This window comes from Neopelma chrysocephalum, unplaced genomic scaffold (genome assembly GCF_003984885.1).
Source record: "Neopelma chrysocephalum unplaced genomic scaffold, ASM398488v2 Primary Assembly neopelma1_117, whole genome shotgun sequence".
In the NCBI taxonomy this organism is placed as follows: domain Eukaryota; kingdom Metazoa; phylum Chordata; class Aves; order Passeriformes; family Pipridae; genus Neopelma; species Neopelma chrysocephalum.
In genome coordinates, this window is record NW_020897779.1 from 930,848 (window position 1) to 950,793 (window position 19,946).

General features: G+C 46.5%; 1 protein-coding gene across 5 annotated transcripts in view; it reads left to right on the forward strand.

The window, feature by feature from the left end:
• Positions 1–19,911, forward strand: part of TTBK1 (tau tubulin kinase 1) — a 110,062-nt gene extending 90,151 nt beyond the window's left edge. For all 5 annotated transcript variants that reach the window (XM_027696915.1, XM_027696912.1, XM_027696913.1 and 2 more), the window contains 2 exons: positions 10,165–11,756; positions 12,531–19,911. In XM_027696915.1, the coding sequence (XP_027552716.1) occupies positions 10,165–11,756; positions 12,531–12,957 (2,019 nt within the window). In that variant the 3' untranslated portion in view covers positions 12,958–19,911. The remainder of the gene's footprint in view (positions 1–10,164; positions 11,757–12,530) is intronic.
• Positions 19,912–19,946: the final 35 nt, after the last annotated feature.

Sequence of the window (19,946 nt, forward strand, 5' to 3'; positions counted from 1 at the left end):
ATCAAGCTAGAAGAGGAAATACAGCAACAGACCCTATCTGCTTTGGTGTGAAGTGCATAGTTACTAAATCAGTGTTTTTGTGAACCTGGCTGGAGAGATGGGATTAGTCTGTGGTCTCTGACTTGGGTTGTACAGTGTGTGAGTCCCTTTCTTCTCCTGGGAATTGTATGGAGGGTCAGGCAGGATTCTTCTGAGTTTGGTTTAGCAAGGTCCAAAGCCTATCTTCTCCATGCTTCGAAGTGTGTTTTGGTTTGCCCCTGTGAGGCTGCTGGTATGTGGCAGATGTGTGCGTCTGTCAAGAAGAAGGGTGCAGTGATGCCATATCTGAGACATGGTTTAGAGCATGGTCTGAAACAGTAGATAGAAGTGCAGCATTTCCTGGATTTATGTTAGGTAAATATTGTGATTTTTTTCCTGTAACTGGTTAATTTTTGCTTACAAGAGATGGGACAGAAACAAATCCCAAATTCTGTAGTATAAAGGAAAATTGACTCGGCTCCCATGGGAAACTGTTGCCTTTGCCCCTAATCAGTGCAGACCTGCTTGGGAGAGCAGGCTTTTCTGGAGGACACTGAGCCCACTCTGTACCACGTGTTGCATTAAGAATATAGAAATTTGACAGAAAATAAACCCCCTTGCATTCCAGCTGGCCCTCAGAGATCAGAGTGGCTGGGTGTGGCTGGGTGTGGCTGGGCCTAATTTCTGACTATTACCAATTCAGCACTGTGACTCTGGCTGAGCTCAACAAGAACTTCCACGAGCACAGATTCACAAATAATGTGGTGTTGACACAATAGGTCTGATTGTGTTCAGTAAGAACTTGATCACAAGTTCACAGATAACCACAGATCGCAGATTCACACGCAACGCAGTTTACCAGTACTGTATGTCTGACCAAGTTCAATAAGAATTTCCATGATTCAGATTCATAAATAGTGTGGTTCATTGAAGCAACAGGAAAGCACGTTCAAGATTGCAGATTATAGATGCACTTACTACAGAGTGTGAATATGTGTCATGACAGAAGTTATAGTGACAGAGATGTGAGAGCAATATATATAAATGTATATTACTGGGTCTTCTCCAACGCAGTTGGAGGCACAAAGCTCACCTAAATGCATCCCTTCATGGGAGGAGGAGAGACACAGTCTGTCGACCAAGCAAGCAGAGGTGTTTTCCCTGCTCTTCTTTTTCCTTCTTTTGCTTTTCTTCGCCCTGAAACCGCCCTTCTTTTATACAATAATTTTGGCCCTTCCCAAAGGAGTGGAACAATCACATGTCATAGGTGGGATTTTGGCAGCCGTCATCATACGTGTAAGGCATGTCCTCTTTTCTCTTCATTTGCATTCTAAGGGGTGTGAAAGTTAATATGAAAATAAGGCTTAATGAGGGTCTTGGTTACTTTTGATCAGAATTTAAAGTTGATAAAAAAGGTAAAATAATCACTTTGGTCCTCCTTCACCCATTAAGCAGCAGTAAGGGCTGCCTGACCTTTGCCAGACCATCTTTGAACACATCCTGATCTCCTCAACGGACCATATTTGTAACACAACTTCTTATGGACAGTGAAGAGGGAGTGAGGCTGATGGCTGGTACAGAGGTGCAGATGCTTTCCTGTGCCTCACTGAAACAATGTTGGGCCATGAGGCCACCACTTTATCGCAGAAAACATTCTGTTGCTTGGCCTTGCTCGAGCCAGGTGCAAGGTCAGTGACGGGGCCCAGCTCACATTTTGTCAGCCAGCATCATCAATTTGTCACTGACTTAAACCAACACTGACCATTTATCACATTACTCACCCTGTGGTCACAGTCATGCAAACAACACCTATAATATTATCTCACACTGAGGGACATCGTGAGCTGTGTATTTCTCTTTCTTGATCAGAGGGGACATCATAAGTTCATTTAACTTCATATAATTGACTTTTGGGGTATCTCTCTAGGGTGATTCCTTGTCCTCCTCTTCCACATTTTTCATTTCCATCCACACAAATCTTATGCATATCTGACAGATAACCCGGGTTATCATTGATCACATATATGATAATAATACACAAAATACAATAAGTGCAACAAAGAATAATAACAAAGATTGTGATAAGCTTTGTAGCCATCCAGTAAACAAAAATCTTAACCCACCAAGAAGCTTATTTAACCATTTGTTTTCCATACTACTTCTAAGATCTCTACTTGCTTTTGCATACTTCATATGATCTAGTTGGTATGTGAATGCAGCAGGTGTCATTAGACAGAATCAAATATCCACACACTCCATTTTCAGTAAATAGTAAAAGTTTAACATTAGTCTGTTTTGCACAGCAATTTTTGGTGTTGCCTGTAATTGTACCTTTACTTCCTTCAGTCCCACACAAGTTGCATTAGTCAGTGCTTTGATTTGTCCAGTAAGATTATGTAACATCATTCGATCTTGGAATGCCATCGAGTTCCGACAAATACAACCTAATCTGAAAGCTCAAGCTACGAGGCTCAATCTCTAAATTTCAGTTTTGTTGGAGTTTCAGTTGGAGTTTCAGTTATAAACTTTCCAATTATGATATTTCAGGCTGTTCAAGTGAGAAAGATTAAAATTTGTGTACCAATATCAACTTCTATGGGAACATCTGGTAATCCAATTGTTCCTTCCCAATTAATGCACCGGTTGGTAGGTCATGTATAATACCAGACACCACAGTGTGGCACTCCCCACACCCTTGGAATATGCATTCCTCATGGTATATTAGTACACGTGTCCTGGGGAGGAGGATAAATCATATAAATTGTTTCCCTATTAGTCCCAAATTTTAATGATGGCGTAGCGATGTTGCAATTTCATATAGTTGTATTATTGTTGATCCACTTTAAAATATATTTTCCTTCCTCAGTTCCCCAAGTCAGATTTCTGTGTTTTTTCCACAAGATCTCCCAAGTCAAATCCATAGTTAATATTTCCCAAGGTACTGGTGAGTTGGCATACTGAGGAAAAGATAAACATGCTGTGATTTGACCAACATTTTGTGTTTATCCAAAAGCTTGGATTAACTGCAGCATAAAATTGGAAGAAAGACCTGACCCTCCATCTAGTAAGAATAACAGTATTTTATCTACATTATAATCGGAATTTTGGTTTCCAAATTTATCATGAAATCAAGAAGTATATGTGCTACCACCAAAAACTACCACCTTGTAGGCACTCTGGCTCTGTATATGGCAGTTCTTCACTCTACATGCAGTTCATCCAGATACAATTCCCCTGTTAAGACAAAAAGTGGACAAATGCTCAGTCTTGTTGCTAGCCAGAAAGGTTAGGTTAAATTCAGGGTATAATCCACCTGGTACTGATCCGATATATTTTTTCTGAACTCTCTCTTGCTTCCCAGGCATAAGGAGTTTTCAGGGTTTTTAATACCATTGTCACTGTCCCAGTTTGAGGCATTTTAACTGACACAGGCTGGTCAGCGTAGAAGCCAGTAGGTTGTTCCCCAGCTTTCTTTCTACATCAAAGCAGAGCCATAGAAGGCCTTAATTTTCAGACAACCATTTCCACTCCATCTATTATATAACTGATAGATGGCATTAGACAGTCACAGATGCCACAGATGCCATCCAGGTTCACGAGTTCTAAAAAATCACTTAACTAACCCATTGGAGCATTCAACAAGACCATTAGCCTGGGGATATTATGGAATGCAAAATACCCATTGGGTTCCTTCCTCTTTGGACCAAGCTTGAAATACCATGGCTGTGAAATGTAAGCCTTTGCCACTCTGAATTTCCCCTGGGAGGGGAAATGTGCTGAACCATTCTTTCATAATTCCATTGATACCTCCCAGAGAGATAAACCACTGTAGGTTTATGAGCAGTGCCTGCAGGTGACACTGTACCCTTATGAACTGCATCTAGGAGGTGGGAAGGTCCCCTCATAATCACACTCTGTCCTCTTTTTATCTGTTCCACCTTTTTCACTGCTTGCACCAGGGACAGCAAACCCTTTTCAAGATCAGAGTGTCTCATTTTGGTGTTGCTGAAAGAGTGGGAGCCTAACTCCAGTGGTGTGTCCAGCTCTTCTGGCCCCTTTTGCCATAGATTTCCTGGAGGGCCATGCTCACTGAATCCCTATTCTATGTGAATGAGGTCAGTTGGATGTAGGGAACCGAGCTGTTGGCACAATCTCAGTTCTTTTATTAACAATTCTAATACGTTCATGTGCTGTTCACAGAATCACAGAATATGCCAAGTTGGAAGGGACCCACAAGGATCATCAAGTCCAATCCTTAGCCCTGCACAGGACCCTCCCAAAGAGCCACACCTTGTGCCTGAGAGTATCATCCAAATGCTTCTTGAACTCTGTCAGGCTTGGTGCTGTGACCATTTCCCTGAGGAGCCTGTTCCAGCACCCAACCACCCTCTAGGTGAAGACCCTTTTTCTAATATCCAACCTAAACCTCTCCTGACACAGCTTCAGGCCATTCCCTCGGGTCCTGTCACTGGTCACCACAGAGAAGAGATCAGTGTCTACCCCTCCTCTTCCCCTCATGAGGAAGTTTTAACTGCAATGAGGTCTCCCCTCAGTCCCCTCTTCTCCAGGCTGAACAGACCGAGTGACCTCAGCTGCTCCTCATACAGCTCCCACTCAAGGCCCTTCACCATCTTCATTGTCCTCCTTCGGACACTCTCTAATAGCTTAATATCTTTCTTATATTGCAGTGACCAAAACTGCACACAATATTCAAGGTGAGACCCCCCCAGTGCAGAGCAGAGCGGGACAATCACCTCACTCAACCGGCTGGCGATGCTTTGCCTGATGGTTGGCCCTGGTTGGCCCTCTTGGCTGCCAGGGCACTGCTGACTCATGTTCAACTTACTGTCAACCAGGACCCCCAGGTCCCTTTCCACCGCGCTGCTTTCCAGCAACATATTCCCCAGTCTGTACGTACAGCCCGGGTTGCCCCATCCCAGGGGAAGAATCTGGCACTTCCCGTTGTTGAACTTCATGTGGTTGGTGATTACCCATTTGTCAAGGTCTCTCTGCAGGGCCTCCCTGCCTTCAAGGGAGTCAACAGCTCCTCCCAGTTTTGTGTCATCTGCAGACTTGCACAGGATTCCTTCCAGTCCTGCATCCAAGTAATTTGTGAAGATGTTGAAGAGAACAGGGCTCAAGATGAATCCCTGTGGAACCCCACCAGTGACAGGTCTCCAGTCTGATGTTACTCCATTCATTATTACCCTCTGTGCTTGACCCATGAGCCAATTGCTCACCCACCACATGATGTGTTTATCCACATATGGATATGTTGGCTGGACATTTTGTCCAGAAGGATACTGTGAGAGACAGTATCAGAAGCTTTACCGAAATCCAAAAAGATGGTGTCCACTGGCTTCCTTGGATCAACTAGGTGGGTTACCTTGTCATAAAAGGAAATCAGGTTTGATAAGCAGGACTTTCCTCCTGTGAAGCCGTGCTGGCTGTGACCAACGACTGCATTGTCTTTCAGGTGTTTTTCAATACCTCCCAGAATAATCTTCTCCATAACTTTACCAGGCACTGAAGTGAGACTGACAGGCCTGTAGTTTCCAGGGTCTTCCTTCTCGCCCTTCTTGAAAATCAGGACAACATTTGCCAGCTTCCAGTCAGATGGGACCTCTCTGGATTTGCAAGGCCACTCAAAAATCATCAAGAGAGCTTTCGCGATGATATCAGACAGCTCTTTGAGGATTCTTGGATGAATCCCATCACACCCCATAGTTTTGTAGGGATCCAGCTGGAGCAGCAGATCCCACACAATTTCATGGTTGACTGGGAGTTGATCATTATTGCAGTCATGGTCCTCCAGCTCAGGGCATTGAGACCCCCTTGGTCCATCATCTGTGTTGAAGACAGAGGTAAAGAAAGTGTTAAACACCTCTGCCTTGTCTCTGTCCCCATTTGTGAGGTGACCATCCCCATCCTGTAACAGGTCGATGATATTTCTATACTGCCTCTTGCCCTTAATATATTTGAAAAAACTCTTTTCTTGTTCCCTACATTTCTGGCCAGCTTCAACTCCAGTTGAGCTTTGGCTGCACAAATTTTCTCCCAACTGTGACAAACAGCATCTCCATATTCCTCTCATGTCACTTGACCTTGCTTCCACTGGGCATACACCTTCCTTTTTGCCTTATTTCCAAGAGAAGATCCCTGCTCAAGCCAAGCTGGCCTTCTGCCTCGCCTGCTTGACTTCTGACATTTGGGAATTGCCTGTTCTTGCACCCTGAGGAGGTGATGTTTAAAAAGTGACCAGCACTGAGGGACCATAGCATCTGCAGAAACATTTTTCCGGGGGACCTTACTTACTAATTCCCTGAGCAGCCTGAATTCTGTTCTCCATGTCTGGAGTTGAGGTTTTGCTGGCACTTTTCCTCATGTTGACAGAGATTTTAAACTTGATCACTTTGTGGTCACTGTGGCCAAGGCAGCTGCCAATTTCTACTTTGCTCAAGAGATCCCCTCTGTTGACAAGCAGCAGATCAAGGAGGGCACCTTTCCAAATTGACTCCCTTAGGACCTGTTCCATGAAGTTGTCATCCAGGTTTTTTAGGAATCTTCTGGCCCAGGTTGTACCAGCTGTGTGGTGGTCCCAGTTAATTTCTGGCAATTGAAGTCCCTCATAAGGACAAGGGCAGTTGACTAAGTGTCCCTTAATTCCTCAAAGAATAATTTGTCGGCGTCATCGTCCTGGCTGGGAGGTCTATAGCAGACTCCCATGATGATGCCGGTCTTATTTGTTTGCCCCTTGATTCTTACCCAAAGTCTCTCAACTGTGCCATTGCCAACTGTGAGCTCCACACATTCTAACCCTCAAACTGCCTGATGAAGGGAGATGCCAGACTCTTCTCAGGGGTGCGCAGTGAAAGGTTGAGATGCAATGGACACAAGTTGCATTAAAGAAAAGTTAGATATAGGAATTAATATATTAAAACCCCCACCCCTTTAACCATGAAGAGCCTCAAATGCTAGGAGGGGGTCCCAGAGAGGTTGTGGGATCTCCATCCTTGGAGATACTCAAAACTCTGCCATACATGACCTATCGCAGCCAGGTCTGAGTTGGTCCTGCTTTGAGGGGTGATTGGAGCAGAAACCTCCAGAGATTCCTTATACCTTTTTTATTATACAACTTGAAGATCCAGGCTAAGCCTCTCCACTCCCAATCTTCTGACATCTTCCCTCAGTTCTCCCCATCAGAACAGCATAGCAGAAAAGTTCTTCTCTGGCCTTTAGGGAATAGTTCTAGGGCAGCTGAATGTGCTTTAGTACAAAAGACACATAATAACTGTCAAGACAGGACCCAAGTTTCTCTAGTGAGGTGTTCAAACTGGGAACACCTTGTTCAGCAGAGTGACCACTTGCAGCAGGTCGCTGATCACATTAACTCAGCAGTGAAGACAGTGTCAGACTTGATGCCCTAGGACAGTCTCCCTTCTTAACAGCTTCAGGTGATGATAGTAGTGAAGATAAGAAAATATGTGTTACAATAATACTTGTCCCAAGAGCTGGTTCAATGAAGTTTCTTTTAGTTGGATATTTATGCTCTTTGGACTTTCTCCATGGTGCATTTAGAGTGGCAAAGCAGCCACTGTCTCAGGCTCCTTCAAGGAATACATTCTGGCAATTTTGGGGTACTGCATGCGACAGGTTAAGCAGTCCAAGTCTCCCAAAGGTAGGTAGAAGCCAAGCAATCACTGTTGTGCTTAGGGTGCAGTATCCATGCAGGGAAAATAGAAAATACATGGAGAAATTGAAATGACAGATAGAAAGGCAGTCCATTTGCTAAATACTGCAAGGAATTTGTAGAAGTGGAAGTACACAGAGGTTAGAAAGGTATCTACAGCATGACTCAACAACAGCAGAGGGGCACTACAGCACAAGAAATAAAGAACCATTATTTTTTCTTACAGCAACATCCTGCTGTCCAACTCCATGTCATATCTTACTGCTTAGTGTAATCTCATTTCAGAAAAGCTTCTGATGTCTTGCAAGGGAAAGAGCTATTGAGGAAAGAGGGGCTGCTGGAGACAGAGCTGGTGGTGGGACAAGACTGCAGGGCACAGAAACTGAATCTCTGGCCTATATAGGATGTGCATTGCAGGACTGGATTCAGTTCACCTTGACCACAAAGCAGATGAGATGACACAAGCTAAGGGCTGGGAGGAGATTTGAAGGTCTAGATAGGAGCATTTCAATATGCAAAGAGAAAGCAGCAATCATCCGTCTGCATCATCAACCAGAGCATCTAGAAAATGGAGTGCCGTAGAGCAGCACAGGAACTGTTGTTGGGGTTGTGAAACTCATTCCAATGGGAAGCTCAGCACAAGGCAAGGTCAGGTCAGGTCCCAGTCCCACTGTGGGAGTGCGTCTGTTTGTTCAGGATCTATTTCTTGGGAAAGCCAAACCCAGCCAATAGACGGAATCCAATCTTAGGCTATTTAATGGACTAATTTCCAAGAAATGGCTGAGGGAAGAAGCCAAGTGGGTAATTTCCTTTGCAAGGGGTGGTAAGTGCCTCCAAGTTCCACATGTGTCATCCTGATACAGAAGGTAGAGTAGTCAGTGAAAACCCAAATTAGGCTAATACAGGGCCATCTTCAGGGCCAGGCTTCAGCTTTAATGAAAGAAGAGAAGCAGCTTTGGACTCCAGAGGTATTGCTAAAACCAGCCTGTGTTTTAATTTATAAGATGTAAAAAGAAATATTAACTGGATAACAACACCGTGCAGAACATCTTGATGCTGCCCACCAGTCTATTTGAAATGTTCCTGTTGTACATGAGCATAAAAATCTCACATTTTCAGGCATAATAGTAGGGCAGTTGCTCAGCATGGAATAACATGCAGATTTTCAGCACAATTTGAAATTGTGCCATTGGACTGAAAAGCCACTGAGGGCTTTTTCTTCTCCTTAGAGACAAAAAGATCTGTTCCCATAGCCAGGTGAAAGTGGGAGCTGTTGGCAGCTCTGGAGTTCTCATAGTTAAGTGGGTGCTTGTTTAGTTGTTAGGCTTGTGTATCCTAAATATCCTCTGATGCTGTCAAATGCCACTTGAAAACGCAGATGTTTGGAGTCCTTCTGTTCATGATTAAATCTTTTCAAGCGTAACATGTAATGCCTTATTGACCAGTTGAGTTTATGGAGAGGTTACAGTTTTCCAGCCCTAATAGAAGCATAATCTAAATTATTTGTTTTTAAATCCATTCTGCGGAGTGGTGCTGATGTGATTTTCATTTACAACCAATTGTTAATTAGGGCAAGCTTCAGTGGGCATTTCCTATTTATTTTGTCCTTTGGTCTTGTTTGGTCAAGTGTGTGCATGTGTGTGTGAGCTGCTGTTTTTCTGTAGTATCATTTGCAATCATTTCACAGCCTGTTCCTGGCACCTTACAGGCAGTTTCTCTGCCACAGACTGGAGAAATACTGCCCCCACCACCTATCCTGTCCACCCTTTGCTTGTCATGGTTGGACACACTAGAGTCTGATAATGACACTTTATGTGCCAGTTTTCATGACTTGCTGATGATTTTAGTGAACACAGAAGGCTGTAGAAGACAGAAGGAGGAGTTGCTGGAGGAATGCAGGAGCAGAAGGGGGGATGGATAGTGCAGCAGCAGAATGCAGTAACACTACAAGGGCTACTGCCCCAGGAACAATGGTGGATGGCAATGGAAAGTGATAAGGAAGTTAGGGGTGCCTCTAGCCCAGAGGTGCCTCTTGAGTTCACTATGGCCTTGGGCATAAAAGAGAGTTGCTGAGTGGTTCCAGTAAAGAAGGAGTGAATATGTAGATATATAAATACTGAAATAAATGTAGAAATACTGAAGAAGATTGGGAAATGTAAAAAAATCCCGAGGAATTGCTTGAAAACAGTTCTATTTGGTCCAGGTTCAAGACCACTAACAAATGGACTTCTCTGGCACGTTTTTTTGCCTTCATTGGTAAGTATCTGTGAATCTCTGCTTTTTAAGGTTTGTATGAATCAAATGATGGAGTGACCACTGCTCAGGCATGTATTCTGGAAGAATGGTGGACTAGATACTTTCCACAGATTCTTCCCACTGCTGTTTATCCTGATGTCTTCTGTGTCAATGTTGTATCTGAATACTAACCTTCTTTTGTCACATCTGTCTTCTTGCAGGCATATATGCTGAAGTCGTTTGAAATGAATGGCCTGCCCAAGGTAGTCCCTTTAAGTTTGCCTTATCAAGACTTCAGAAAAGACATGTCAGACTACTGGGAAAAGCCTAAGGTATCCCAGCGGATAAAGAAAGTTGATTTTTCAAATATTGTCTTGACTGCTCCTTGCAAACCTCTGGAACCTTATCTGGATATGAATGGAAAAGAGGAGGAGGAAGAAGACGAGGAAGACTACGAGGAGGAGGAAGATGAGGAGGATGAAGGGGAGGAGGGCAGCAATGAGATTGACATGCATAGTGGTTCCAGCAGTGATCTGAGTCAAAAAAGCACAGAGCGCAGCCAGGAGTGTGCACCATCCACACTCCTGGCTGATGACCAGAAGGGATCGAAGGGTCGAGCGTCCACTGCTGACGGGGACGTGGAGCTGGAAGAAGGCTCAAAAACACTAGTGCTGTTTTCACCAGGTGATCTGAAAAAGTCTCCTGTGGCCACAGACTTAGCTCCAGAAGTTGATCTGGGCACTCTTGCTGCACTGACACCTCAGAGCGAGCGGCCTCAGCCTATGGGTAGCCAACTGGATGTATCTGAGCCAGGGACCCTGTCCTCAGTCCTTAAATCTGAACCAAAGCCTCCCGTGGCAGTGGCTACAGCTTCCTCCCCCTTTACCAAAGTTGAGCGCACATTTGTTCATATTGCTGAAAAGACCCACTTAAATGTCATGTCTTCCAGCAGCCAGCTGATGCGGCATGAGGAGTACTGCCCTCCGGGACAGTTTGAGGAAGTAATTATTGAAGAAGAGCTGGAGGACAACCTGGTGCTGGTAGAGAATGGAAGCATACACTCGGGGCTAGAAGGGGCAGAGACTGAGAGCTGTGCACTTTCAGCTAATCACATTGAAACCACCTCAGAGACAGTGGGGGAGCAGCTGGCCCTTCCCAACGGTACAGCAAAGCCTCCTGAGGACAAGCAGAAACTCTCCAGCAAAGTGGTGCTCTCACTGGATTTGGAAGAGCCTGGCAAGGTGGTTACAAGGGAGACTGTCCTTGAGAAGCCAGCATCAGCGGCAGGACACCTTAAGCGAGAAGACACCCTCATTGACACACCACAGCAGGGCCCCAGGAGGCTGCTGGGCTCCAGGTATAGAAGTCGGATACCCATTTTGTTCTCTGAGGAGGACACTGGCTCAGATCTTTCAACTTCACTCTCAGCCAAAGAAAGGCTTTATAAGAGGGCAAAGCAACCTGACTTGGCTCGCCTGGTGATGGAGAAGAGACAGAACCGCCTCATCCGGCTGGCCTCTGGGGCCTCCTCCTCAGCCTCCTCCAGCGACGAGAGACGACGAGCCTCAGAAACCCTGTCAGCCACTGGTTCTGAGGAGGACACCCATGACTCTGATGATTCCATCCCAAGGAAGGGAGGGAAGAAGGCTGCGCTCCTGGGGAAAGAAGAGAGAGCCATAAGCACAAAGAGCAGAATTCCTCGTCCCGTCACACCAGTGAAAACACCACTGGAGGCAGCAAGGTCAGAGATCTCCGTGGCTGTTGCAATTGCAGGGCTGTGCAACTCCCCGCAGGATGCAGCTGCTGTCTGCAGGTAAGACCAAAATGGTGAGAAATGCGAAGTGTTGGGCTTTTTGAGGAGACAGAGCCATGGCTCTGCTCTTCTCCCATGACTTCGCCCTTCACTCAGCTTGAATGCATGGTCCGTCCTTGTTTCCTACTGTCATTTCAGCTCAGCAGTGTGTGTAATTTTCACCTCTCTGTCTTCTTTTTTTAAAGCCTCTCTTCACTTGCCCTGGCTTTCCTTCCACAAGCTCTTTCACTTGGTCTGATCCTGCTAATAGCAGATGCCCCAGTGTTGAGCTCTCACTTTTGCAGCATGCTAAGTACAGCCATGAGTCTGCAAGGAGACCTGGCCTGGCTATTGCTATTAGAGGTGGCAAGGGTGACAAGGCTGCTAGTTGTGATTGCCTCAGTTGGTTTATCTTCCATCACAGTTACCATCAGAGGCCAACTGGTGCAATCCGTTGCCCACATTCCCAAATCGTATCTCCTGACTTGGAAGAGGTTGCTGCATCCATTCTGCACGTAAAGAAGAGTCCCAGATACATGCTATCAGCCAAACCATGCCTGCATGTTGAACCAGAGAGTGCTGGAGGATCAGGGCAAACACTTATAAGTTAACTACATTGAGAGTTACAGGATGGTGTTCAAACCAGGACTCCATCTGGTTCACAGCATAGCGCCTGTCATCCTAGTACTGGAGACTCCTTGTACTTGCCCAGCAACATTCAATGCCAATCCTACCAGGAGCCCAGAGCCCCTTGCAGAAACGCCCCTTCATCCTCCCTCTTTTCTTCCCATGCAGGCTTCAGACACAGAGACCAGCTGGAAGTGTCCCAAATGAGTGCCGAATTACGCAGGTACAAAGCCGGCTTCCTTCTTCACCAAGTTCTACTTCTCTTCCTCCACGGAGCAGCTCACGGAGGTCCAGCGGTGCATCCCCTCGGAGCCCTGTCCTTCCTTCAAGGAACCCCAGTACTTCCCCCAGAAGCCAGCTGCCATCTCGGAGGGAAAGTCCTTCTCCCTGCCGACAGCATAAGCCAGGGACTGCTCCTCAGAGAATTCCTCCTTCCCCCCGACCTCAGCCCTCAGCTCAGGCTCAGGGGCCAACAGGAGATTCCCTGCCATCTCCTAGCATGGCCAAAAAACGACAAAGAGGAAAAACCCAGACTCAGAGTCCAGCAACCAAAGGAAAGCAGATGTCCCTGGAAAGTAAGGCAGCTGCCAGATAATGATCTTCTTCTGCGAGCCCAACACACTGGGTAACTTCTGAATATAGTATACACTTGAGATGCTGCAGCACAGCCTTCCATGCTGGACCCACGAGTGTATAGCGGTAGCTGTACTTCAATGCTTCACTCACACTCTCACCCCACACTGCAATCAGCTCCCACGGGCCTGACAGCCTCTGAGCCACGGAGCCTTTTTCAAGGGAGACATCCAGCCCGCAGCTCACGCTTGCTAGCGCACAGCACCAAACAGTGACCCCAGGCAGCCTGCCCAGTGCCTGGCCCTCCTCCCTCCCCAGGGATTCCCCTCTCTCTGTTAGCAATACCAGTCTCCAACACCGCCCCCAGCTGTGGAAAGAGGAGCAGAGGAGAAGAGAGCAAGGCCTGCTAAAGAGGAAGGCTCCTGTCCTTCAGGCAGCTCCCTCCTTTCTCCTTGCTGGGAAAACACGAGCCTTGGGCGCTGCCATCTACCTGAATGTTGGCTCACCTCCTGCCACCTCTGTTAGCAGGGGATTGCTACCAGCTTAGCCAAGAGGGAGGGATGTGTCCTTGTGTGCTGAGAGAAGAGAAGCAGCAAGGTGGAGGGGGCTCTTCTTTCCAGAGATCCCTCTACAGGTGGGCATTGGGAGACAGGCAGTTCTTGCTGGATGCTCCTACCTGCTCCAATATGTCCCACAGAGGATGCCATCTGGCATTGCTGCTCAGTTGACACTGCTGCTGTTTCAGCAGACACCTGTGTGATGGGTACTCAGGTGGAAGTAGGGATGTATTGGCAGCTTGCTGGGAAATCAAGAGGTCTTGCTAATTAATGTCGAAGGGAGCACACTGCAGCCACTTCTGTCTCAAATACCAGACTGTGATCTGCAGACACCACATCTCCCAACAAGGGTGGTACCTCTGGCCCTGAGGGTGGTTGGTGCCACAGACCTGTAGTCCACCAAACACAGCTCCATCATGAAGATGTGAATAGTCACTGGATGCCTTTAGCTTTGGTGCCCCTTGCACCTAAATTTCTTGTGTTAATTTACTGTCACGCTCTTGGTGTTTGTGAATTTTGGCACTGTGGTTGAAAGTTCCCCTACGTGGCAGGGTGGGAAATTATTATCCTGTAGTATACCCAAAAGATGCTGCTTTGCAAGGAGAGGTTTGCTGGCACGCTGTGGATACCCTGTGCATTTCTATCCAAGAGTATAGTGGGTTGAGTGGCAGAGGTCAGGTTTCTGTCCTTTTCTTGGTGCTCAACTCTGCCACATGTTGCGTCAGCACTAACAGTGTGAACGTAAAAGCAAGGGCTGTGCTCTTCAAGTAGTATTATCAGAGCAGAAGCTTAGCACTCAGCTAGAACTAAATCATTCAACTTTTTAGCCCTCAGACTACTTAGGAAGGTTTGAAAATAAAAGTGAGGAGGACCTGGCCGCGTTTGAAGAGATCTTGAAGTAGACAAAATTTTCCCCGCACCTCACAGGAGAAAATAGTCCAGATCCAAATAGTTTGGGCTTCACACCCTTGTCATGCCTAAAAGAGGCTCTGCATGAGGCAGAACAAAAACACAGCTGCTCTGTACACCTATTCTTTCAGCTGCAACTACCTGCAAATATTTTCTATTTGCAGACAACAAAGCCTGACGAAAGGAGTCTGGACAGTAATAACCTTGATTCATTTGAACATGAATGCAAGCAGTCACACTGATGGCTATTGAGTCCAAGAAATTCTGAAGTTGTTCATATCTACAGGATATTCCAGGAACTGTCCTGGAAAGGAGCATGAGAGCTGTGACAGGGTGGCTGGGAGAAAAGGGTACTTCTTGGACACCTGAACAGGGAAATGTCTAGAAACAGGACACAGGAGTTACCTCTTTATATGGCAGTTGCCAATGCTAAGAATTTATTTCACCTAGTTCAAAATGTTTTCCAATGACATGGTTCACTCTGGTCGGGTAAACAGCAGAGCTTCTAAAAACACATTCCCTCATCTTTGCAGAGCAGCATTGGGAACTCAGAGGGAACTCAGGCTGTGGTTTGATGGACTGTGCAGATGTTGCCACCAAAAGCAACATCCCTCCAAATTCCAGCTGCTTCATTGCACTTCTACCACCTCACAATGGAGCAGTTATTTGTTAAAGTGGCTGGAAATGCTTATCCAGCATGAAAACAACAGCTCTGGTTTGCTGGTTTGGTTTTCATCTGGTTCAGTTCATCAATCGGGTTCACCATTTGGTCACACAACAGAAGAAGGAGAGGACAGAGAGTGTGACCACTTCTAGTGGCACTATAATGTCATGTGAGTTTGAAGTGTGGGTCAGAATAGAACCTAAATATGTCCTGCAGGTTTAGAAACTAGAAAACAGAATAAACACAAACACAGATTCTTCCCAGAAACATAAATCATAATGGGACTCCTATTAATTTATCAGAGAGCTATTAATTTTAGTGTGTTCAGATGGTAAGACTTTGTCATGAAGCCTTTACCAGATCTCCATCGAGGTCTTAGATGCACTTGCCAAAAATGACACCGAAAGAGCTTGGAAAGAGGACTACAGGACTATTAACAGGGTTAGCAAACCTGCCTCATCATGGGAAGCCAATAAAGCACAATCAAAGTATTTGTTCAAGAGAAAGTTTAAAGGAGAGTTTTTGGCAGCACACCCGTGTCAGGGAGGAAGCTCCAGGGCAGAGACAAGGTCAGGTTGGACAGGGACCTGAGTAGCCTGGTCTTGTGGAAGGTGTCCCTGTCCATGGGAGTGGGGTTGGAACCAGATGATTTTACGGTCTTTTCCAACCCAAACCATTCTAGGGTTCTATGATCTTCCATCTGGCACATGAAGGAGGGAGTAGCTGAGAACAGCAGAGGAAGAAATTGGGTAAGCTTTTAGTTGTGAAGCAATGCTCCAGTGAAATCTTCTACAGGAATGTGGAGACTTTTTCTTACTAAAAGGTTTCTAAGAAACTGAGCTTTATTCTAAGAGGTCTTTCTACCATGACCCAGCCACAAGTAGCAGGCAAGATGCCGATGACACCAAGGTAGCATCTTCTTGTGGTGCAGTAGATTCCTGGTCCCACCAGGACTCATGCCAAAGCTGTCATAGGCTGGAGAGGCACGAGACAGGTCCCACAGTTTTCAAAAAGCCAGAGAAAGATCAGCAGCACAAAAATTAACAGCCATTCCCAGTGCTGTTTGACAGGGCTGGGCTGAGGGTGCAGCTGAACCCACAGAGATCTGGGACTAGCATTAGTCATCACTCCTTGTGGTCATGCTACCAGACTCCCTGCCCCAGCACCTTCCTGCTTCCCAGCTGTCTCTGACATGGAGCGGAGCAGGAGAGTGCATCAAAAGCGTGGTGTCCCCAGGTCATGTCTTCTGGGGTGGTACCCCAGGGTACTCCCATCACTGGGGAGCAGCACACCCTGTTTGCAGGAGTTCACAGTCCTCTTGTTTGTCTCTCAAGAGGCATTTTCTGGCAGGTGGATCATCAGGGATGCTCTCTGCTAGTATTACGGGGAAAACAGTCCTCTGAAAGGGTTAACAACTCCTCTGGCTCCTCTCTTCTTCCACTGCCCTGCAGGGAAGTTGGAAGCGCACCTACCATAGTTGGAGCAAACACAGGAGATCATGTCTGGGGACAAGAGGGGATGAAGCTGTGACATTAAGGAGAAGTTAAGCGGTGGAAGAATGCCAGATGATCTAGTCTGGCCTCACAGAACAGGATGGGCTATCACATCCCAGAAAGGTGGGGGAGGCAAGACCCTGCTGTTCTCTGCGATGAGTCCTGTGCAAACTCTGTCAAGCCTCGAGGACACGTGGGACTGCTCAAATACTGCTGTTGGTGTGGGCTGTGTCCTTGCTGCACTGCAAGGGAGAGAAGATTGAAGAGAAGACAGAGCTGACCAGAGCAGAGGAAATGTCTAGGAAGAAGAAAAAAACACGCGTGGGGTCAGGGAAAGAGAAGCAGGTTTCCCAGAACTTTCCCATGTTTGTGGGAATTTCTAGAAACAGCCTCACGCTACGTGGTTCCCTGTCAGTGTCTTTGCTTCAGGGTCTGTCCTGGCCAGCTGCAGGTAATTGTGCCCATGTGTGTTTTGAGGGAATTCCTGGGACAAGCTACCACTGTGCCTACATCTGCGCTGGCATGGGCAGTGGGAACAGACAGGTCTAGTTCAGAGGAGCTTTATGGGGTCCCATATGTGTTGGGACTATAAGTGTCTTTGGGACTGCCTGGTGTCATGCTGAGTCTTCACATTGCAGGGGTTTTATCTGCCAGCTGAGAGAAGGTGGCACACTGGCTGGTAAAAAGAGTCAGTGGCTGCTGCCTGGTCAGGAGTTGATTGTAAAGAAACAGGGATACAGGGGGGATGTGCCAAGTGGCAAATCTGAGTTCTCAGCGCTAAGCCAGTGTGACAACAGATTATGTGAGCAGAAGAAGAAAAAGAACCAATGCCACCACTCAGACTAATACCATGGAGAGGCTCAAATACACGGATGGATGGAGCAGCTTAACTGATTTGTCTGGTTGGCAACATAAAAAAAAATCTGCTTACCTTTGTACAAAAGGTGTTTTGGTAACAGATGTCTCTGAGTCAGTTGTGCTTGGAATCTGTGAGGAGAAGGAGACTTTCTAAATAAAGAATATTATAATATATATGTTATTATAACAATATAATATAACTAGTGACCATTATATATAGTGGCTAAAGGTTAAAAAGGATCCTGCTATTTTCAGAGAAGTCTTCTGATACTGTGACTTCTAATGTGTGCAGGACTGACTGCTGTGTGCAGTGAATGTGGGTGGAGGAACAGGCTACCACCCTACCAAAGTGCATGTGAGCTGTGAGGCTCCACTTGCCTGAGCATGAACGAGGTCCAAAACACCCCAGCTTGGGGGGTTGGCAGCTGTCGTACTTGCCATGTGACCTGTAATAGCTCCCAGACTGACATACATCTCTGTGGGGCATGGATCAGGATCTGGAGTGTCACTGCTGCCCTTGACTAACACAAGCGTTTAGAGTTTGGTGGTGAAACATTTCAATTGAATGCAAGTTGTATCAGGGCAAGAGAATCTTTCACATTTCTCCTTTCCAACACAGAGGTGTTTTCTCAGTGTAGATCCTGCTCCAGCAGCAGCTCAGTGGTCCCTTAGTGCACTTCTTTCTTTTCTGTATAGTTTACTGACCCATGGCATGATCCCACCACTATTCTACATGTATAGGCACCAATGCTCACCTAAGGCCTTGCCCTACACATCAATCACCTGCAGTTAAATTAATCTTGTGAACACAGTAAAAGTCCCATTGTGGACATGATGAGTCTGGTATCAAATGAATTTCTTCTGGCTTAACTGAAACATGCCGGTGCTCTATCTGTTTTCCAGCTGCTCTTACAGCTCCACAAGAGGGAGAGAGCTTTGCCTCCTGTTCAGGCCCTTTCCTCTTGGGGTGCCTGCTTGTAACTGGGCTTCTGGGTGGAAGCCTGTGGGCTCACTCTGTGCTGGTTCCCAAGGTCCTCTGCAGAACCCCAAATGGTTGTTGTGCTCTTTGTTAGCCTGTTGCTGCGCTCCAAAGGGCTGGGACTACACTGACAGTGATAGCAGAGCCAACTGACGCTAAGACTTCCCTATGAGCTTTGGCATTGGTATCTTTGTGAGGCCAGAGAATATCTGTTGTTGCCAGCCTGATGTGAGCTATGATCCCAAGTACAGCCAAAATCCCATGAAATGACAGTGATTTGTACACCATCACTCTCCTGTCCCTTCATTTCTAATGTATCTCCTCTAGCAAATATTGTCTTCAAAGTCACCATATACTCCCTGCAGGTCAGCCCCTCTCTGCTTGGGGGATTGAAGCCCTCATGGATTCTGCAGAGCTTGAGGCAGACTTGGCCACCAACCTATGCAGCATACCCTGCACCATGCAGGCCAGTGCTCTTGCTCATAAGGAGGAACATCCCTTTTATTTCTGGAGCTGCAAATGTCTGGAAAGCAGGTTTAAAGTAAATATTGATGCCCTCTGTGCTGAAAGGAGGAAGGGAGCTACCAAAGCAAATGCAGAACTGGGTTCCTGGTAGGGACCAAGATAATAACTGCTCCTGCTCTTAGCTTCTAAACCAGAGGGGCCTGCAGGTGTGAGACCTCCTCTTTGGTGAGGGTACTGCTGGACTGGTATCAGCGTGGGGCTTCTCAGTTGCTGCTCTGCCTCTGGCCTTGTTCATATTGCCCCTGCCTGGAGCACAGGAAGGTCTGACATGGGGTCACTGGAAGAGGCAGGGGCTAACATTTACTTAGCACATGGGTAGGTGAGGCCAAGGTGCGTGGCATGGGCTCTGGGACTATTGCCTGCAGAGGAGGGGATGGGCTCTGCAGGGCATGGAGGTTTAGTGGAGTCCAGGCTCAACCATGTGCGTGAAAACCAGTGTCAGCGACACTACTGTGCTCTGGGACCTGGGCTGCTTCTTCTCCAGGCAGGAATTGGAGGTGGAAACACAGATAATTTTATATATCTCCTTTTAACACGATAGCATGTGATTCTACACTAGACATTGTATCTGGCGCACCGATATTTTCCTTCGCCTCTGGCACACTCTGGAGACAGGACTTCTGCTCCTTGGTACTGCCTGCCTGGAAATGTGACTGGGTCCAAAGGCTAAGTCTCTCTACATATCTTCTTTGCATTCTTTAGGAAAGCAGCTGGAGAATGTTTACACTCTGCAAACAGAATGTAGGACTCCGACTGAGGAACCACAATCCGGTTCAACTGCATGGCAAATTTCTTGGCCATAAAATCTGGCATGCATCACAGAGGCCCCGTCTGTGTACAGATCCACCTGGCATTTGTCATAATTTCAGATCGCATCTTAAAGAAAAATAAATGATGATGCCATTTCTTGTTCATACCAGACACAGTTGTCATTAGATTTGTTATTAAAAGGGGATTCTCGATCATGCCATTAAAAGCCTGTCTACCTTTTCATTGGTGTCTTCTCCTATTTATTGATGTTGCCAC